This window comes from Panthera tigris, chromosome F3 (genome assembly GCF_018350195.1).
Source record: "Panthera tigris isolate Pti1 chromosome F3, P.tigris_Pti1_mat1.1, whole genome shotgun sequence".
NCBI classification, from domain to species: Eukaryota; Metazoa; Chordata; class Mammalia; order Carnivora; family Felidae; genus Panthera; species Panthera tigris.
Window position 1 is genome coordinate 56,074,394 of NC_056678.1, and position 22,798 is coordinate 56,097,191.

Genomic DNA, 22,798 nt, shown 5'->3' on the forward strand with positions numbered 1-22,798 from the left:
CTCCGCTGCACCCTGCTCCCTCCCTTCTCATTTAGCTGTGCTTGATCTTCTGCTCTGTCTGTATCTCGTTTCTGGTCTCATCTCCACCCTGAGGGACAAATTCCCGAACACAGTGCCTGGTGCGTAGTGGGTGCTCAACAAACATTTTCCAATGAATTTAAGAAACATTTCAAACTAAGATTCAAGTACGAGGAAATGTTGTGAGATAAGTGTGTCGTATCCCAAGGGGACTCTTTTGAGAAACATTTTATTTGGATTTGGAAATTCTGCTACATTTGTTTGAAAGGTATCTAACTATTGATAAAGAAAGAAGCACTTATCTACTCATTTTTTGCTATATATTCAGAGCTAATGCTGGTTAAGTGGATAATAACCATGGAGGTAAAAAAAAAATTACATAAGAGATTAATTAGACTGATATTCTTAGGTAACCCATAAACTCTCCCTGTTTGCAGAAAAACCAGGCTCATTACTTTATTTTTTTGACTCATTGCTCTATAATCACACCCCCTAAATTAAAGTTCTCAGCTGAATATAAGAAGGGACTTAAATTATAATGTAGGCCAGATGTGTTATTGGTAGCCAGGAAGTAGGAAAGGGTGTTGGAAGTGTGGTTTTCAAGTATGTGTATGTTGGTATTAAGTCAGAGTGGAATTGGAAAGGGAGATCAGTCAAGAAAATCAGAAGATGTGGCCCCAGAGAGCTTGCAGTCTTCTTGGGGACACTCCTTCCCCTCACAGCAGGAAACAACTGGAATTATCAAACTCCATAGCACTAGGCTGTGTGGTCCAGCCACAAGGGCTGACATGACTCCATGTCTTGACATAGTTTCCTTTCAAATGCTTTCACTGAAGGTTGTCCTGCCCATATCTCTTTCCTTGCCTATACTGATGTGACTTGTGTGCAGTTGAATGTGTTTCTCTGCTGTGTGATTTATATATGACGGTCTTATGAATGCTATTGAGCTGTGACATCTGAGAGACTTTCTGTTCACACAAAGGACTCCTTCATCCCTCAGACCTGTGGAAATGAATTTACTTGTTTATGCATATGTGCAGTCAGTACAAAGGCCCATCTGTAGAGCAATTTAAAAAAGTGAAGGAAACAATAGAGAATTATAAGGTGTTTTCATCATAGAGGAAAGGCTTTCCTCTGTGTGTGTGTGTGTGTGTGTGTGTGTGTGTGTAGCTTGAAGACATATCTGGTGACCTTTCCATAAAGACCACTAATGATCTATATGTGCCACTCTTTATCATAATTGCACATGAGCATACGTAATACAGGAACTCTGCACTATAAGGAGAAAGACTTAAGGTAGTGACATAATAATGAAGATATCTGAGCTCCAGAGAGACTGTATTTTTATGTGTGTCTTTCTTTTGAAGCCGATACGTACTCCCTGGGAGTCTACTGTGCAGACTCTCTCGAAGCTCTTGTGAGGTATACAGCCTTAGAGGGATGCAATTTCAAAGGAGCCATGGCAACTACAAGACAGGGCCGTGGCAACAGCAAGATAAGTATCGGGTCTGCTCAGCCACTCCTGAAGGATAAGCAGCAGTCAGTTTCTCAAGCACCCCCAGAGCGACCCAGCATTGTTACGGGGGGCTACGGTGTGGCAGGAACAGAGAGCTACATTTGTGTCTGCGGAAGAAAAGCCATTGCACCCACCTCTGATTCTTTTGTAAGGCCCTGCTTTCTCTTCCTTGCAGATGCTCTTTCTTGCCTTTTCTCCCTTATATTCATTCCACGAAGAGATGTATTAAATAGAAGGGTAAAAATGCAGTATAAAATTGCTTACAGTGATGATTCTTTCTGTCCTTGAGATGTACATACACACACACACACACACATACATAATCTTTGTGATGTGTGTACATAACATTCCAAGAAGTAGTTTATTTTTTTAATGTTTTTATCTTATTTTTGAGAGAGAGAGAGAGAGAGAGAGAGAGAGAGAGACAGCGGAAGAGGGACCGAGAGAGACAGGGAGACAGAGGATCTGAAGAGGGCTTTGCCTTGACAGCAATGAGCCCCATGTGGGGCTTGAACTCACAGATGAAGTCGGATGCTCACCTGGCACCCCCAAATTCCAAGAAGTCGTTTCTATCACTCTCAAAGACTGATTGTCCAAGGGCTTATTTGTCACTTGATTGTGTGCGTCTTTCTAATGAGTCGATCGGAATTTACCAAGAAGGGACTGTGCAAATTCAGTGGAAAAGACTCCGCGGAATACGAGCCAGAATGTCCTTTGCTCTGAAGGACTTCATACAGCGTTTAGAACATACGCAACCCAGGATAACCTGTGAACACCTACTGTTTGAGTTATGTCCCCTCAACAAAGATATGTTGAAGTCCTAACCCCCCAGGACCCCAGAATGTGACCTCATTTGGAAATAGAGTCATTGTAGATGCAATCAGTTAAGTCAAAATGAGGCCCTACTGCAGTAGGGGGTAAACCCCTAATTCTGTGTGATCAGCGTCCTTATAAGAGATGACTGTGTAAAGACAGACACGCAGGGACAATGCCATGTGAAGACAAAGGCGGAGGTTGAAGTTAGGTAGCTTCAAAGCAATGAATGCCAACGATTGCTGGCAAGACACCAGATGCTGGGAGAGGTAAGGAAGGCTTCCTGGAGGCTTCCCAGGAAGCATGGCCCAGTCAATATCTTGATTTCTGGCTTCTTGCTCCCAGAACCGTGGTAGAGTGAATTTCTGCTTGTTCAAGCCTCTCTGTTAAGGCAGCCCTGGCAGTCTAACATGCCTACCGAGCAAACTCTCCCTAAGTTCAAGCTTATAGTGCTTAGGATGGATGAAGGAGTCCTGCAGAGAAAGGAAAACACATTTATTTATTCTCTTTTGTAATGAGCCAGCACATCTCTGTGGCCTGGACTGCGTTCTCACAGTGCCCAGGATTCTTGCCAGCCTTTCAGATGTTAGTAGTTAACCTTTTTACCTCGTTGATAGCTATCTCCTTGCTCCAGGAAGTGCCCTGCTTCGGTGACCTCACTCTGCCCCATGAACACATCGCTTTAAATTTTTCTCGAGAGGTCTGCATTCCCTTACTAGCATGTGGACTGTTAAGAACAGGGACCATCTTATTGTCCTGGACAGAAGGGCGATGCCTTGCTCACAGCAAGTGCTTAATATCTGTTGAACTAAACTGGAGGGAGTGAGCTCTAAAATAAATGGGAACAAATGAATAAATGAGGACTCGGGCACATATAAGATGGCCCAGCAATTTTTCAACAAATGGATGAATAACTAAACAAATTAACTGATTGTATTAAATATTTTAGAATATGTAGGTTGGTTTGGCTTTTGGCTTTTGTCATGTGGGCAAAAGGTTCCTCCACAGTCAATGTAAATGGTATGTTGGAGAATCTGTTGTTCCTCCTGTGGATAAGCCAAGAAACACTTTCATCAGTGTGCTGAGTGTCTCTTTGCATGAGAGTAAATGCTGGTATTAGCAAGATTTTGATCCAGAGAGTCGAATCTCCAAAATTAAATCAGTGAACATGTATTCTTTTTTTTTTAATTTTTTAAATGTTTATTTTTGAGAGAGAGACAGACAGAGAGAAAGAAACATGAGTGGGGGAGAGGCAGAGAGAGGGAAACACAGAATCTGAAGCAGACTCCAAGCTCTGAGCTGTCAGCAGAGAGCCCGACATGAGGCTCGAACTCACGAACCGTGAAATCACGACCTGAGCTGAAGTTGGATTCTTAACCAACTGAACCACCCAGGCGTCCCAGTGAATATTATTCTTGAAGCCTCCAGTGTCAACCAACTGGAATGCAAGGATTATGGAGATATAAATAAGTGCATGCTTCCCTCTCTCTTTTAGTAGCTTACTACCCCGTTGAAAAAAATGGATACTTACACTCATGCAGCATTACCCTCGAGGCCACTGTGGGCAAAGGGCTGACTATTCAGCACCCCCAGTAATTGCTGGGGGCCTAGGATAAGAAAACTGACTTCAGAGTGAAAGTAACCATTTCATTGAAAAGCTAGGCTGAAGAATAGGAAGGTTTTCATTATTGTTTTGTTTGTTTTTGTTTTTAAGTAAAAATGGGAGGAGTGGGGAAGGTGTCCTGAGGGATACCGGTCTAAATGCAGAGTTGAGATGTGGAATATATATTTTAGGGATACTGTTTAGATTTGGTTTCTAGGGATGAGAGGTGAGTCTAGGATGACGGATTGGTGACAAGTTGTGTCTGAAATACTGACCTATGGAATCTGAAGCTTATTCATTAGATAGTAGAAGCCTCTGGAAGATTTTGACCAGATAAGGAACATAATTATCATGATAATTCCCATTTACTGAATACCAGCAATGTGATAGGTGCTTTCTCTGCTTGTGTGTTATTTAATTCTCTTAACAAACATAGAAGGTGGTGTCTTATTAACCCATTTCATAAATAAGAAAATCACAGATCCAGTAAGTGATAGTTTATGTTTGCCTGACTTCAAAGCCTATGAAACTTTTCACTGCATTAATGATTTCCAAAGGCACTTGGCAAACCCCGTGGGTTCTTCAAAGAAACTTAAGGGACCACAGGACTGGTTATTAGTTGGCAAAGATGGGCAAGACTCCTGGCCTAAATTGGGCCTCACACCTTACACGAGTGAAGTTCTCCTTTTTTTTGCTGCCACATTGCAACATAACCACAGGATGTTGATCAAAGAAACAGGGCCCACCAGGAAAGAAGGACCCAAGGACCCAGCAACAGGGTATGGTTTTGGCTCTAGGTAACTTAACATTGTTCTCATCACCTTGATGAAGTACACAGTTGCTGATGCTATGTGGCCACAAAGAATAGCATATACGTTGAGTAACAAACAAAATTCAGAGAGATCCCAAAAGGCCAGAATCCAATAAGTTCCAAATTAACAGAGATAATGTGTAATTTGCACTTAACCAACTGCCAGAATGAACTGCATAAGCATAGACTTGGGCAGTGGTTCTCAGAGTGGACCAGCAGCCTGGGCATCACCTAGGAATATGTTAGAAAGGCAAATTCCTATTAGATCAGAACCTGGGGGGTGGGGCTCCACAATCTGTGTTTGAATAAGCCCTCCAGGTGTTTCCAATGCAGGCTGAAGTTAGAGAACCATGGGCCTAGATAAACCAACTTTCCTTTCCCTCTTTGCCTTCCTTCATTTCTTTCTCTTTATTCCATGTCATTCCAGAAAGGATTTGGGGTAGAAAATCTGACCTAACAGTTTGTGTCAGGACAAAAGTTTTATTTTATACAACGTTTACTCTGACTCAATGGTGTGGTGTGGTTGCTGACAAAGGTAAATAGTTTGCCTCAAAAATAGCGACCAGAAACAAGGAGGGGAAGAGCCCCTCTCTTTCACACGGGGCACATTCTGTAATATTCTCCACATTCTGCTAGATTGCACCTGAGTGTGTTGAGGAAATTATTATAGAGTATTGAAAAGGGGCTTGACAAAGATGGTGAGGGACCTCAAACCTTGTCCTGAAGGAAGCAGTGGAGAGAAGCCACCTCTTATGGCTGGTGCCTGACATGGAAAAAGCATTTTACATCTGTTCCGGAGAGCAAAATCCAACATGGGGGAGCCCTTTCCGCTGGAATTCAGAGGGCAAGATGTCAGTCCAGACTTACCCTACAGGGCGTTGGTAACCCAAGTAAGTACTTCAGCCTCTTTCCATTAGCTGAAGACTGTAGATAATAAAGACTGTAGATAATCACGTCCACCTCACAGGGTTCTTTGGAAGACTAAAAAACATGAAAACGTGCAAATGTTTGAATAAATGCAAGTGATCGTATGAATGTGGAGCGGTGGTACTGTCATTAGGGAAGGCTAGTTGATGGAGATTTTATTTTAGTCAGCACAGAGCCCGACGCGGGGCTCGAATTCATGGACCTTGAGATCATGACCTGAGCCAAAGTCAGAGGCTTAACCGACTGAGCCACCCAGGCGCCCCAAGGAGATTTTATTTTAAAAAAATGTTTTAATGTTTATTTATTTTTGAGAGAGAGAGAGGGAGGGGCAAAGAGAGGGCAACAGAGGATCCAAAGAGGGCTCTGCGCTGACAGCAGAGAGCCCGACGTGGGACTCGAACTCACTAACGGGATTATCATCTGAGCCGAAGTCGGACACTCAGCCAACTGAGCCCCCTAGGCGCTCCGATATTGAAAATCCCAGATAAGGAAAATTACAGCATACAAATTGCTCAGAAGCAAGATGGCCTTTCTCAAGAAGTAGTGAGGCTACTTTCATGAGTAGTCTTCAGACAGAGACCAAAATGTTAGAGAATGAATCGTATGGGTTGGAACACATGGCCCCCAAGTGCCTTTCTAACACGGACGCTTCATGCCAGTAAAGTTAGAGAATGTGAGGTCAGGCAGATCTGAGAGAATGTGGCCAATGGAGTAAACGCTTAATTCAGCATCTGCTAATCACTTTGTGCAAGTAACCGCAAACATTTAAATACACTTAAATGTTAAGTACAATAAAAACATTAAATGCCTTTAAAAACAACAACTGGTTAACCAGGATCCCGTTTTTCTCTACAGCCCTATTGTTACATTTCTCTTTCCATTAGAAGTGTGGTTGAATTGGCCCCCTGGTTTTCCTGTGGGTCCGTTGATGTTTGCATATGCAAAGTAAAATAAAATACCTAATGCTTTCTATACCTCTTTGCAGCCTCTCCTAGGAGAGGAATGGGTATCGCCCTTGGTGTCTAAGCCAAATCCTGAGTTGATTTACAACATTATACCTTTAAGACTAAGCTTTCCTCTGGCTGTAATTTGTATCTAGTCCTTTCTTTCTTTCTTTCTTTCTTTCTTTCTTTCTTTCTTTCTTTCTTTCTTCTTTCTTTTCCCCCCAAAAGATTGGGTAACATCAGTGACTTTTGCCTCCATCCACTCTTGATTGGCTGCTTTCCAGTGGCAGAGAGATGAATGGATCCTTTTGTGTAGGGAGTCTTGTAATTCACTGCCTTGCCAAAGGCAGTATGTGGGTATTTTGCACGTATTATAGATAATGTGTGTATATCCATAATGTAATGAAGGTAACATTCATACCGCTGTGGGTGGTAGCTAAGTGAGAGACAGCTAAATCTCATTGTCAGTGTATTAGAAGCTGTCTTTTCTAATTCGGTCAGAAACAGTTGTTGGTCTGTTACTTGAAAAAAGTCAAAGGGGCGGGCGGATTATAGAAACAGGAGTGAGTGAGTGTGGGGGATGAGTATTTTAACTTAAACCATATATATGTGTTTTTTATAAAAGGCCAAGGGCTTTTCTTGGACTCTGACTCTGCCTATTGCCAACCCATGTTGTATTTTTTTCGTGAACAACATCCATTAGGCATCATTTACAATTTGGGGTTTTTCGTTTCTTTGAATAAGAAAGAAGTTTCAGGCCAATTTGCTGAGCGACGGGTGTGCAGGATCCTTCTAGGTTTTTATCAGATTATTCCTATTGTTATTTCTTCAATAGCTGTCTCTCTGACATCTAAAATCAGAAGAAAAATTTGTTGTGGTAAAATATACATAAAATTTACCTTGTAACCATTTTTTAAGTACCTGATTCAGTGGCATTGAGTGCATTCACAGCGTCATACAGCCATTACTACTGAATATTTCCAGAAATTTTCCATTATCCCAAACAGAAACTCTGTACCCATTAAATGATAACTCCCTGTTTACCTACCCTCCATTTCTGGTAACTTCTATTCCACTTTCTATATCTATGAATTTGCCTATTCTAGCTGCCTTATGTAAATGAAATCATGTAATATTTGTCCTTTTGTGTCTGGCTTATTTCACTTAGCATAATGGTTTTTTGTTTGTTTGTTTTTTGTTTTTTTATGTTTATTTTGAAAGACAGAGAGCATGTGTGAGGGAGAGAGAAAATCCCAAGCAGGCTCCACGCTGCCAGCGCAGAGCCAGTCATGGGGCTCGATCTCATGAACCGTGAGATCATGACCTGAGCCAAAATCAAGGTCAGACGCTTAACCGACTGAGCCTCCCAGGCTTCCTTAGCATGATGTTTTCAAGATTCATCCATGTTGTAATATGTGTCAGAATTTCATTCATTTTTATGGCTGAATAATATTCTGTTATGTGTATATACTACATTTTATTTAGATTGTTTGTATATCTATTGATGAACACTTTGGGTTGTTTTCATCTTTCAGCTATTATGAGTAACATTGCTATGAACATTGGGGTACAAGTATCTGTTTGAGTCCCTGCTTTCAGTTCTTTGGGGTATATACTAGGAGTGGAATCACTGAATCAAATGATAATTCTATGTTTACCTTTTTGAGGAACCACCAAACTGTTAAAAAAAAACTTTTTTTTTTTTAACGTTTATTTATTTTTGAGACAGGGAGAGACAGAGCATGAACAGGGGAGGGTCAGAGAGAGGGAGACACAGAATCCGAAGCAGGCTCCAGGCTCTGAGCTGTCAGCACAGAGCCCGACATGGGGCTAGAACTCACGGACTGCGAGATCATGACCTGAGCCAAAGTCAGCCACCCAGCCGACTGAGCCACCCAGGCACCCCCCAAAAAACTATTTTAAAGCAACTTGTATGTATGAAGACTTTCCAAAGCATTCAACTTGGTTTTCACAGAAGCAACAGCTCTCTTCACTTTTGGTCCTGTATTTCATCATTTCTAGGCCATTTAATTCACCTGTAAAATTATAATATCAAGTCCAGCTATCATAAACAAGTTTAGAAACATGTACAATTGATACTTGCTAAGCATACGACTCAAGGGGTAAGATCAGAAGTGCTTGGAACATAGTAGAGAGTAGCTTTCCAGCAAATGAACCCCAACATAAGCTAATATATATTACAGAACAAATGGAGAATCCTGGTTAATCTGGCCAGCTAAGTGGAGGACAGCTAAGAAAGCTTCTACTGTTCAACTAAACTATCTTGGTCATGATACAATATCTATAAAGGAATTTAGAAGCGACTTTGGCTCTAGAAAAAACAACAGCTGCATACCCATGACTGTTCACATTCAATACACTTGTCAGGAGATAGGAGAGAGACAGACAGCAAAAGCTAAAATAGAGTGGGGAGTTGACCGATCTAGTCATTTTTGTATGAACTCTTGAATTTAAGGAAGTACTAATCGATCAAAGCAGTGGGCTGATTTTCTTCCCTTCCAGTTGAATTTTGTGTGGGTGATAAGTGGAAGATAAACAGGGAATAGGGAGGCTGTGCCTATTCTTAGAAAGAAGATACCTTTCAAGTTAAGATTTGAGACTCTGAGATGTGATTAGAAGGTTTTCTAGCCAGTTTTGAAACAGCACCATGAAGCTGTAGGAGGAGTATTTTTATATAGCATCATTCATCCTAGTTAGTGACCCACCTGATTAAAGGTTTGGGAAATTGCCCCTCTAAATATGGGCTAAAGGAACAGGGTTTATTTAGCTTAGAGAGAGAGAGCAGGCATGCTGAGGGGGACTTAATAATAGTCTCCAAGAATATGAGGGATAGTCTATGAGTGATGGAGAGCAGCTGTTTCCTGTTTCCACTGAGGACTGGGTAAGAAAGAATGGAGTTACACTGCAACAAGTCGGTTTAAGACCTCCTTGGCCATAAAGTTTGAGACAGCAAACCCACAAGACCAAAGCCACCTCTCTGTTTCCGAAGTGGGCAGCTAACTAGCTGTCATTCTTGGGTGGTTTAAATGGGCTTGTTCTTGAGCTGGTGAGAAGACATAGAGAACCTCTCAGTCCTATGAGAATATGAAGTTGTCTGCTGTCAGAACTTCGTGGCGTTTTGTGGCCGAGGGAGCACTTACTAGAAAACGAGATTTAAGAAAGAAAACAAGTTTCAGAATCTTCTCGCTCCGTTTTGGTCTGCCTTTAAAGCAAGATCATCTAAATTTACCTCTTCTTTCTAGGTGAAGAATTTTCATGGACTTGCCAGTCTGTGTTTTCCCTGCTGAGTTGGTCAATGTGGTGGTTAAAACAAATTCTGTGTCTTCAGTGGGACTCTCTATATATTTATATCAGAGCTAGATATCATAGACATTTGATATATTTTATATATGCAAAATATGTAATTAATACAACAACGAAAGCAATGTGCTGATTAGGAGCAAAGCCAATAAAAGCATTGTGAAATAATTCATCATTATAGGAGGTTGACGAGGGGAAGAAATTTAACATCAGAAAAATGAGTTCTGGATTTGCTACTGATTTTTTCAAATCTTTTTTTAATGTTTACTTTTGAGAGAGAGAGCACGCGTGCAAGCGGGGGAGACACTGGGCCCCATGTTGACAGCAGAGAATCCGATGCGGATCTAGATCCCACACACCATGAGATCATGCATGACCTGAGCCGAAGTGAGACACCCCACTGACCGAGCCACCCAAGGGCCCCTGGATTTCCTACTAATCTTTAAGCAGTGAGGCAGATGGAAATGCTGAAAACTTCTCAACCATTGTTATATCATTGTTATCCTAGGTTAGATTAATCATACCATTAATCATGAATTGGACGTGTAGTGTCTTATTTGCCCAACTGGGAGTGTTTTCAAAACATGGTTTGATTTACAGAGAAGTGGACTGCTCTTAAGCTGTACCTTTAAAGTTATAGGTTTATGACTGCATTAACTGTGTGTACATTCCACACGTTATGTTTCCGTCTTGTACCAACATTTATTATAATCTTATTAAAAAATCTCTGCTTCTATCACTGAATGTTTTTTGTTACCTGGAAAGGGGTAAGCATGAATCATGATTCAAAACTGACCCCCATAACTCTTTGGCCTTCAAAATCCAGCACTGAAACAGGAAAATTAGGGGATTGTTTTGAATCCTCTCTCAATACGTGTTCACCATGAGGCACTGCATGAGTTACTTAACCTCCCCATGTCTCTGTTTCCTCAATCTACTTTACAGGAATGTTTTGAGGATTAAATGAAATGAAATCATGTGTGCCAAGCCCAGAACCCAGTGAGCACAGCCCTCAAGCCATGTTTACTTGCTTCCTTTAATTCACAAAGAACATCTCTTGCCTGTGGTAGAATCATGATTGCCTCTAGATTGTCTTCAGTTAGTGGGGGTTTGTTGAACCTCAGGGGCAAGACCGTAGAGTAGGTTTTGTCTAAAATTCACTGAAGGCCCCCCAAAATTCAATTGTGTGAATGTCTCTCCTTTTCTAAATGTACTTAATCCAGAAAAAAGTCGACCATAACGCCAAATATCTTAGGAAGCGTTTGTTGTAAAAGTACCTGAAACAAATCATGTATACACAGGGAAGAAAAGTTCATTTTGAAATCAGCAAGAAGAGTATGCATTTTTGTTTTGCAAGGTTTAAAGGAGAGTAAATAAGTCTTCTGGGTATTCAGAGAGTCATGTAATATATAGTGATTAAATTGAGTGCAGTGCTTTGAAATGGCATCAAATCAAAGATGTGATCATGGCCATGGGGAAGCTTATGAACTTGATGGAGAGACTAAACCTACATGTATGAAATGAGCACAGAGTAGTTAGACTTAATATCAGGAGGGGCAGGTATCACATAATAGGGCTTGAGACCCCAGGTACTAAGGAAAGGCCAGATACAGGTTTGGGTAGGGATTTAATAAAGCTCTAGGAGACCTGGGATCTTGGTGTGACTGGTTCATAAAACACTATCATTTAAAGACAGACAGAATTTTTAAAAACCACATAAAACATTCACTTCCTATAGAAACCCTATAGTTGCTTTTTACATATTTGAAATAAATGAATCCTTCTGAAGTCTCAGTGTTCAGGCTGATTTGCTTTCAGGCTCTTAATACACACTGCCAGACTGCTCCTGCCCAAATTCATTCTTGGTCTGTGGGATATGGAATATCTTTATAAATCATAACAAGTCACATTGAGAGTAAAAATCCCAGCTAGAGATTTACCTCAAAAGCTGAGGCATGCCACATATATTAATGTTGGTGGATTTAGAAACCAGGGTGAGACCTTTTTGTCTTTATTAGAAGGAGATTTCTAATTCAGAGCCTTCCAGAGTGTGGGCATGGATCCTCTGAACTGGCCCGCTCCTCCTGTCCCTCCCCACCTTCCAGCTCCCCAAATTTAAAAAAAAATGGAGAAGCAGAACAACAAAGCCATTAACTTATTGGAATAGAATTTAAGGCTGAAATCTTGCAAAGCTTATATCAGCAAAGTAAAAATAATTACTGTCACTTTCTTTTAGACACTTGGCTTTAAGGTTCCTGTCACCTTTATCCTAACACACAGGTGACTTAGTAGCTCTCTTTTTCATGGCAAATGGCCTGGTGTTATGTTTTTATGCTCACGGCTATGCTATTAAATGACAATACATGGGGATGATACCAGAGTGGAGCTACGTTTAGATAATGAATTGGAATAGCGTTAATGGTTTTGGGTTAGGCATGCTGTCCATATGCCAGCTGAGCTTTTTCCTTTCTCTCTCCTTTCCTTCCCCAGATTCTCAAATCCAAAGACTTAACGTCTCCAACCCAGCGCTACATTGACAGCAAAGTCGTGAAGACAAGGGCAGAAGGCGAATGGCTTTCCTTCGATGTAACTGACGCCGTTCATGAATGGCTCCACCATAAAGGTTTACAACCACCCTCTGTGTTCATCCCTAGCTGTTCAGTGACCTTAAGTTATTGTAAGTTGATTGCAGATTTAAGGGTATTGTCACATATCCAAATGACCTCCTTGACTTCATGTTTTCCAGACAGAAACCTGGGATTTAAAATAAGCTTACACTGTCCCTGCTGCACCTTTGTACCATCTAATAATTACATCATTCCCAATAAAAGTGAAGAGCTAGAAGCAAGATTTGCAGGTAACTGAAACTTGGTCATTTGAGGTGGGGGAGGGAAGGGCCTATATTGACAGTCTCATGGGGGACGAAATCAGTTTGCAGGTGAAATCGGGATTGTTTGGTGAGGCCTGGGGAGTTTTAGTTGTGTGGGTAAAAAAATGGTTGGATAAAGATATATAAAGGCAGAAAGGATTGGGACAAAGGAATTGGTTCCCTGTTTACGTTGCTCAGTGCCCGGTGATGACCGGGCAGTAGTAATTGGCTGATTCATCAACTTCCCAAACTACTAGTCCGTTAACCCCTTTGGTCTTCATTTAAGCGAACCAACTTTCCACCCGTGCTGGTATTATAGACGACGATAGCGGACATTCAAGGAAATCCATTGATAATGCCCCAGACCCAATGTCGGGAGCTCACAACTGTATTTCACAGAAGGGAATCTCTTCACACCACAGCCTCTTTAACTAACCTTATACGGATCAGAACACTCCACCTTTCCTAGCAAACGGCTTCCTTATCAGACTTTTATAATCATTTAAAAAACACATAACTATAAGTCTTTAGTTTTCCCCTATTTTGCTTCCCTCTTAGTGATTAGCCAAAGTTCAAGGAGAGTGAAGAGATACCAAGGGTTTGAGGCAACTTCTCTTATTAGATAACCAGTTTGGAGATGAGCGTTAAGAAGGAAGTGTGCTGCGGGCTAGTGCTATATGGACTCCATACCACCGCATCTGGGAGCTGAGTTCCCTTCCCAACCACCACCACCTGAGACCTTCATCCTCATGCAGAAGGCTGCAGTGGCCCTTACTCATGGAAAAACACTCCCAGAAGTCTAGAGATTTATTTCAGTCTCTAACCTAGCCATGATTCTCTAGAGTGTGGAGATTAAATGCTTAAACTGGCAGTCTCTTGAGCATGCTTTGGGGAGCTCGAGTTTCTAAATCTCAGATGGAATCAGGAAAGTGTTGAGGATGCCATAAAATAAATGAAAAAGCCCTTTCTTCGCCGCTTCCCAAAATAGCATTAGGTAAGGGTGACTTCTGTTTCACTTGAACCTAATTCACTGCAATTTAATGTAAGTCTCGGGTTATGTTCATTAGAGAAATCTTCTGAGTTTAGTAGTCTTAGGAAGAGAGTGGACTGGTGGGTGACAAGGCATGTTCTTTTCAGTCGCTGAGGGACTGAACGTGGCCTCAACTGAGGGTTGACTAAAATAAACGACCTAGGTTGCCCTTGGACTATGGTCAAAGGCCTCTTCTGTAGTGATCCTCATAACCAACAAGCCCTGACTTGGACACCGAGCTGCCTCCTGACGAGAGCAGCTGCAGTTAGATGTGTTCCTTGTCACCTCCAATTGTCTTCTTATGTCCTATTTACGTGGGGAATGACTGTAGCCAGGTGATGATGCTGTTGTGGTCATCACTGCTATTTGTGACAGTATACAGAGGAAAAAAAAAAAAAAAGGCTGGTTATATTTGATGAAGGTAAAGCTAAATGTTTGTTACCCAAATGCATTTTTTCAAGGTATTGATGGCACCTCCACATATACCAGTGGTGATCAGAAAACTATAAAGTCCACTAGGAAAAAAAACAGTGGAAAGACCCCACACCTCCTGCTAATGTTGTTGCCCTCCTACAGACTTGAGTCACAACAGTCCAACCGGCGGAAGAAGCGTGCTTTGGATGCAGCCTATTGTTTTAGGTAAAGGAAATAAAAATAAGACGAAGTAATTATGTCTGTTAACTCTTGTACTGCCTTTGCCCTTTCTTACCAATTGACCTAAAAACTGCACTTATTGCTTGAGGCCAGGTACATACAGTACAGTATAGCCATCATATCTCCCAAGGTCATTCTTCCCAGAGGCTTAAAACAGTTTTTCTGTGTTGTAGTCATCGGCTCTTTGCAATGAACCAAGGGTGAAGTCAGAAAATTAGCTCCTGAAGTTGTTTCCCAGATCTCTCGGAAGCACCTGGGGGCTGAAGAAGAAATTGAGCTCTTTGCTCCCCAAAGCAAATATAAGTTTACTTGAGGGGTATGGTGATGGGTCCTTAATTGGAAAGACTCACTATCTGTATTGGAAAACGCTCCCCTCCCCCACCCCCAACAGTAGAGTGCCCATGGTCATACCTTTTGTCATAGTAACAGATATGAGAGAAATAGAAGCAGAATGCTATTTATTGTGTCGTTAGCTACAGAATATGAGGGACTAAAGACAACTCAAATCTATTTCCCATTCTTATAAGAGTTCATGGTGGAGAGAGTGCTAGTGTTCTCCTGTGGTTTCTTATCAAGCCTCATAAGAGGAAGTTTCTCTTTTTATTTTGCGAGCTGGGGCGGGGGGGGGGGTGGGCAGTGAGGGGTTCTCACTGATGAGAACTGCTCCAAGAGTTCATGAGTAAAATGGCTTTTTTTGCTCGCTACAGTCGATGGTTGCACTAAGCAAGGCTCCACGTTTTTTGATCTCTGTTTCCTTCCTGGATCAAGAGACATGAGACAAAATGAAGGATTCATTCTCAAAGGAAAATGTCTTAGGTGGTTCTTTGAAAATAGCTGTCATACTTGATTCATTTTATATTTGAAAGGACAATCAAGGCTGGTTGGCAAAACTGATCTCTTCCAGCCACCTCTCTGCGTATATATAGTCATTCTAGGGAAAGGTTTGACATTGAAGGGTATGGCCAAAAGACTCAGGGTGTAGAATTCACAAGGGAAAGTAGTCCAGCAAATCATCGTAACACTCCATCGTGGAAGTCGTTCGAGATTACTATAAAACCATTCAAACCTGGCCCATGAAATGTGCCCATTGGATGCCATTTGAATGAGTGAATGAGTCATTTTTCTGACTTGGAATGAGGGGTGGGGGAAATCAGCTTTAAAATCTCCACCGCTCTTTCTCCTAACAGAAATGTGCAGGATAATTGCTGCCTACGTCCACTTTATATTGATTTCAAGAGGGATCTTGGGTGGAAATGGATTCATGAACCTAAAGGGTACAATGCCAACTTCTGTGCTGGAGCTTGCCCGTATTTATGGAGTTCAGACACTCAGCACAGTAGGGTAAGTATTTGTCTTGTGTCTCTTCTGTTCTTGGGTTGCTAATGTGTACCTGCTGAGAGTATGTCCAGTGAATTCTAATTAGCCTGGTGCCCACTCCTCAACACACTTGAATGGGTGCTGGAGAAATCCTTTTGAGTGATGGGGAAGAATGTCGGCTGCAGGTGAAATCAGAAGTAACAATGACCAGTTTGAAGAGTAGGTTTTGCCTCCCCGATGAGATTATAGGCAACCCGAAGACAGTGTTGTTTAATTGCTTTCTTTTTATCTTATATTCTCAACAGCTGTAAGTGATTGGTAGCTATAAAAAATCAATATGTCACTTAGTGTCACATATACAGCTAGGATGTGAAGGGACCCAGGTCCCCATCTAAAAAAGGACCTGTTATCACCTACATCAGGGACTGTCATAGTAAAGAAAACTTTGAGGACCTCAGCTGATGGCATGGCATCATGACTCACCAGCGTATGGCAATTAAAAAGTCATTTATATAGCCAAATTATGGAAAGAGCCCAAATGTCCATCAACTGATGAATGAATAAAGAAGATGTGGTGTGTGTGTGTGTGTGTGTGTGTGTGTACACACACACAATGGATGGAATAAAACTTGGCAATGAAAAAGAATGAAATCTTGCCATTTGCAGCAACAACGTGGATGGAACTGGAGGGTATTATGCTAAGTGAAATAAGTCAGTCAGAGAAAGACAGATAGCGTATGTTTTCACTCATATGTGGAACTTGAGAAACTTAACAGAAGACCATGAAGAAGGGAAGGGACAAAAATAGTTACAAACAGAGAGGGAGGCAAACCATAAGAGGCTCTTAAATACGGAGAACAAACTGAGGGTTGATGGAGGGCAGCAAGGGCAAAGGGAAAATGGGTGATGGGCATTGAGGAGGGCACTTGTTGGGATGAACACTGGGTATTGTATATAAGCGATGAATCATGGGAATCTACTCCCGAAGCCAAGAGCACACTGTATTCACTATATGTTAGCTAACTTGACAATAAATTATATTAAAAAAAAATAAAGATTAAAAAGTGATTTAACTTCTCTAAGCCTCAATTTCTTATCAGTAACAAGGAATGTTTATGTTAAAAATGATCTTTAAAATAACAATGCCAAACTCAAGAATAGATGTAAAGAGCAAGATGATGAAATAAGTGAAAATGATTTGAAAATTAGGATCTCCAAGTCTTTATAACCCAAAGTGAACAAGAATCTAAATATTCTGTCAAGTTACTTCAGTGAGGGTAGAAGGCTAATTCAGAGAGCAAGTCCTAGATTGGATGTCATGGGTTAGTAGCCCAGATCAGCAAAGACTTTTTCTGTGTAGTGATGCCTGTCCAAGCCAAGTGTTTTTTCCTGGTACCTCATAATGTAGGGTTTTAGAGATGGAAAGTTATCTTGTCCAAACATCTCATTTTTCTAAAGAAATCCAGGTCCAGATTGTGTAGATTACTTGCCCCGGATCAAACAGTTGGTGACAAACCAAAACTTGGAAGGCATTTGGAAGGCAGGCTTCCTGGCTTTATAACCAGGCCTCCGTTTGCTCTGTCTTACTGAGTTTAATTCCTGAAATGTGGCTACACATTGGGGTTATGCCTCTGTAAATCTCCTTATTAAAGAGGCATTAGAAAAATTGCCTTCACTGCAGGGTAGGAAAATGAATCTGCTGCCAGAAGGATCACATAATGCGTTCAGCTGAATTCAAGAGTTTTGGGGTTATCAATTATTTTAGACCATCTGCATTATAAAATTTCTCTTTAATGCATATGAAAAATCATGTGCTAGCAGAACATGAAGTCTATTTATTTATAAATGCCTACATATGCTCGACTTTAAATTGACAAATAGGACTCTCCTTCCTTCAGCTGTTTTCCCAACTCCCCTGTAGATTTTGGCACTCCAGGCTGACCATGTGCTTGGCCATGTGAGGAAAGCTTGCTCATGTCTGTCCCTTTGTCTGAGCTCTCTGGCCAGCCTGCTTCAACTGGGCTGTGGCCACAGTAGCTGTAATGTGGGCAAGGCCCAATTGCCAAGTAGAAACATAATTCCCCTCCCTGATACACAGAGGGAGTGTGTGAAGGCTGAGACCATGCTTGTTTTTCAAGGAGAGAGGAAGAATAACTGTCATGGTCACAAATATGTGGTTTGGACAGTTACCCAGGGAGCCAGAGGTAGTTTAATAAAGTAGTCAGTGTTGCTGCACTGAACAGACCTTCTGTCTTAGGCTGAAAAAATGGCCGTGAATGTCGAGGAAAAGGTCACTTGCTGTTTGCCTAACACATTAATGGAATCCTTGGAAATGTCTCTTTATCATCACTGGGGAACCTACATACTTCCACTGGTAAAAGTCACATACTCCTTTGATATAAAATGGAGTTAGGGGCATAGAACCAACTCTAGAACTTTCTCTTCATTCCATTTTAAGGCTGGCTATCCGCCCTCCAACTTAGGCACTACCATTTGCCACGTGAAATCTAAATGGAGGGTTGATTATCATTGTTGTTCGAAGCAAAATGTAAGAAAGTGAATGCGTAAAAATACAGATTTCTTTTAATATCATTCTTGATTAACTCTTAACTGCTGAACTCTCGATCGTATTTATGAAGCAATGATAAGTGAAAAGACTTGCATCTTTTTCTCTTTTAAATGAAAATGTAGGTGATACTAAATTGGCCTGAGAAGACACAGCACAGAGAGGTTTCACACTGCAGACAGGTGTCTTTTTCTATGGCTAAGGGTAGACGAGAGCTTTGGTGGTAGTTTTAATGAAAGCTGTGATCCTTCTACTTCTCCGTATATTCACTTCTTCACCGAGTGCAGGAGTCTCCTTTCATCCAGAGAAGACTTACTAGGGCCATCAGGTCAAAACAAAGTCCAGAGAATCTCTGACCACAAGGGAACTCTAATCTAGGTGGGAATTGGAAATATACACTAGGTTACAAAGAAGTGTGGACGCAAGAACAGATACTGAGAGGATCAGCTTTTTCGACGGCCAGGTAAGTATGTGCAGCAAAGTAGAGATCGAAGTGAAGGATTATTGGGGAAACTGTAAAATCTGTTGAATGAATGATTTTGTGCAATCTGAGCTTCTACAAAATCATCTGTTTACGATGTATGAGAAAAGGATTCTGTAGGAAAATGATGAATTCAGTGATTACTAGGAACACATATCAAGTTGACCATAATTGGGGGTTAAGAGAAGGAAATTGACCAAAAATAATTTAAATTGTCTACTGAGTACTGTGACTGATAAGATAACAGTATGGAATGGTACTTTTTAAAGTAACTGCCACCCCATTTTTTTTTGGTCTTTTCCTACGTTTTCTTCCTTCTCCTGTGTCCTTTCAGGTTCTCAGCTTATATAACACCATAAACCCAGAAGCATCTGCTTCTCCTTGCTGTGTGTCCCAGGATTTAGAACCGCTAACCATTCTCTACTATATCGGCAAAACACCCAAGATTGAACAGCTTTCAAATATGATTGTAAAGTCTTGCAAATGCAGCTAAGATTCTTGGAGAAGTGGCAGGACGATAATCACATGGTGGTGATGATGATGAGGACGACAAGAACAATGACAATGTTTGTAACAAGAAAACGTAAGAGAGCCTTGCTTCAACAGTGTTAAAAACATTTTGAAAAAAGCGGTACTAGTTCAAACACGTTGGAAGTTTGTGGTTGTGTTTGTTAAAAATGGCATCTGAAACAAAACAAAACAAAAAATTGAAGGCTTTATTCTACATTTCATCTACTCTGTAAGCGAGAGAGACAAGAAGCAAAACCTTTTTTTTTTTTAAGACAAAAATAAACACTGGAAGAATTTGTTAGTGTTAATTATGTGAAAGGAACAACCAAACAAACAGGAAAATCCCATTAAGTGGAATTGCTGTACATACTTTTCCTATCCCATGCCTCACTTGATTTTTCTGTATTGCTATGCAATAGGGACCCTTCCCGTTCTTACCTTTAGAGTTAACGGTGAGTTATTTATTGTGTGTTACTATATAATGAACATTTCATTGCCCTTGGAAAATAAAACAGGTGTATAAAGTGGAGACCAAATACTTTGCCAGAAACTCATGGATGGCTTAAGGAACTTGAACTCAAACGAGCCAGAAAAAAAGGGGTCATATTCACGGGATGAAAACCCAAGCGAGTTATTATATGACCAAGCCAGCCTGCATTAAGATAAAGACCCTGAAAACACATGCTATGTACCAACTGCCTAAGGAAGCTTCTTGTAAGGTTCAAAACTGAAAAGCCTGTTAATAAAGGAACTTTCAGTCAGAATAAGTCTGGAAGATTTTTTTTTTCTTTTTAATTGTAAATGGTTCTTTGTCAGTTTAGTTAAACCAGTGAAATGTTGAAATGTTTTTGATACGTACTGGTCAAACTTCAGACCTGAAAGTATTGCCGTATAGCTATGCCATTGGTTTTTTCCTTCGTTTCAGATATATGTAACCGTACCTATATTATTATAATAGATGGGTATAGAAGCCAGTATAATTGGAAACACATCTGCAGATCTCCTTTGCAAACTATTAAATCAAAACGTTAACTACTTTACATGCAATGTGTAAATTTTTACCATATTTTTAATGTTCTGTAATAATGTCAACTATGATTTAGATTGGACTTAAATTGGGGCTCTATTTTTAATGATCGCTCAGAACTGTGTGTTTCCTTTAGCTGGCCAGTACTTTCGAGTAAAGCCCCTATAGTTTGACTTGCACTACAAATATGTGTTTTATAGTGTTTCCTCCACTGTGCTTTGTGCATTGTCCATTATTATGACATAAGCTACCTGAGTCCACTTGTCCTGTAGATTTTCTTTTATAAAAAGGACAGATTCAAGTTCAGTAGTCTTCCTCCATCTTCTAAGCATCCTTACTAATCAGTTCAGATGTTAACAATCTTCTATTTTAGGAAAATTGGGGAATATTATAGATGTATACATAATTGAGCTGAAATATTTTAGTTTTAGCAGAGGCCTAAGGATCTGACTGTAACCCGGAATCTTTGTGGCTGAGTTAAGAAAGGTTTCTGCAACTTGGCTTAAACAGTATGCTCACCGAATTCTATTGTTAGTAGAGATCAGACAGTTCATAGGAAACATCTTTTCCTTTAATCAGGTTTTTAGTGTTCAGGGGGGAAATGGAAAGATTTACATATTTCTTGATTTCTTTTTTAAGGGAGAAAAAAAAAAAAAACGCCCTGGTCAGCCTAAGTCACTCAGTTTATTTCACGGAAGTTAAGGTTTTCATGTGTGTTCTTTGAGGGTTGTAAAGGTACAAGCCATGATCAAAAAGTGATTTTTTTCTCTGATTGAGACTTCTCTAGATCTGAGGCGAGAATTTACCTTGCTTTAATAAATGAATGATTTGCCACATCGTTGCAGGAAAGGTACCCTTCCGCCAGGGTTTGTAGGAGATGACAGTTTGCCAATTGTCCCTTATTCAACTGTAAGATAAAAGTTAACAGGTAAAACAATGGAATATTTGCAGCGTCACCTAAAGGGCAGGATGGCGAGGTGCGAATCCAAGTGAAATTGTCTGATAACCTGTACTTCTAGATGTTTGACTTTTCCTGGCCGTTAATTAAATGACAAATTGGATTCGCAAATTTGAAAACTGGAAAAGCAAGAGGGGGGACGCCCTACTGGTGAACAGTCTTTGTGTTGGGTGTAACCCAATCCCAGAAATGAGTGTGTTGATTTTTTTTTCCTTCCATTTTCGATGAATTCTATGTAAATCACTTTTATTTCTGCAGGTGTTTTCCTCTCAGATAGAATGACGTTTGTTTTGTATTATTTTGTCTTTCCTCATGAATGCACTGATAATATTTTAAATGCTCTATTTTAAGATCTCTTGAATCTTTTTTTTTTTTTAAGTTTGGGGGTTCTGTAAGGTCTTTACTTCCCATAAGTAAATATTGCCACGGGCAGGGAGGGATGCGGGAGGGAAGGGGAAGATGTTAGTATACGGGTGGGGTGGGGCTGCAGTTTTTATATGTTAAGCAGCAGTACAGTTTTCTGGTTGGCATGGTTTAAAAAGAAATGGACTATAAGATTAGCTGTTTTGTATTTTGATGACTGATTATGCTGTATTTTAACATGATGTATGTCTGTTTTGTGGTGCTCTAGTGGTAAATAAATTATTTCAATTCTATGTTGATGTGTTTTTCCTATCATGGTGTTATCATTGAGACTAGAGAACACCTCTCCTGCAATGAGAATCATCTCAAGCTGGGAAAGTCATACATCTTTAAGACTGTGCTCTTATTCTCAAGGATATTCACTTCAGAAATGTCATGGTTTATAGCCCATGAGCCAGGGCATATGTACCAAGGACTAAAGAAAGCCCTGTGCAGTCTTTTTATTCTCTTGTTTATTGCTATTTGGTCATTGTTTGAGATTTAGTTTCCATCCAGCTTGACTGTCTACCAGAAAAAATGCAGAGAGATGTTTGAGCCATGCCTCGGCTTTCTGGTTCCATGTTCTGCCAACCCCAGGGCCAAAAGAACCGGTCTAGACAGTATCCCCTGTAGCCCCATAACTTGGATAGTTGCGGAGCCAGCCAGATACAACAAGAGCCACGTGCTCTTTGGGATGGGTGTTGGGAGCAACTACTCCTCTGTTTCACCCAGACCACTGCACCAAAAAACCCTGGTTCCCGCAAAGTGCTTTGGCTGTTGCCTATAAGACCAGACTTTGCAAGTGAGTTGCCAGTCTCTTAATAAATGGAACAAATAGAAAAGCAGTCGGGGCTCAATCTGGTTGTCTTGCTTTATCTCATGAAAAAACCAGTTTGTGCCCATTGTCTAAAGCTCACATGAAAACAAACCATCAATGCAAGTGTTTAGGTAGAATAGAGAATAGTCCCTTTTCTGTGATCCTCTGTGTTTCATCTTTCATACTCAACTCCTTGATAAAGGAAGTGTTTCAC

At 40.7% G+C, this 22,798-nt stretch overlaps 1 protein-coding gene across 3 annotated transcripts in view; it reads left to right on the top strand.

Annotated features, from left to right (window-relative positions):
• TGFB2 (transforming growth factor beta 2) overlaps window positions 1-22,021 on the top strand; it is an 82,185-nt gene extending 60,164 nt beyond the window's left edge. The window contains exons 3-8 of one of the 3 annotated variants that reach the window (XR_006213946.1): window positions 12,444-12,576; window positions 12,700-12,810; window positions 14,314-14,491; window positions 15,694-15,847; window positions 19,205-19,453; window positions 19,896-22,021. Coding sequence is in view for 2 of the 3 variants with exons in the window: in XM_042976218.1 (XP_042832152.1) it covers window positions 12,444-12,576; window positions 12,700-12,810; window positions 14,314-14,491; window positions 15,694-15,847; window positions 19,205-19,363 (735 nt within the window). In the remaining variant the exon portion in view is untranslated. Of the gene's footprint in view, window positions 1-12,443; window positions 12,577-12,699; window positions 12,811-14,313; window positions 14,492-15,693; window positions 15,848-19,204 lie in introns of all 3 variants that reach the window. The other 2 variants (XM_042976218.1, XM_042976219.1) reach the window with 2 other exon arrangements.
• The last annotated feature ends 777 nt before the right edge of the window (window positions 22,022-22,798 follow it).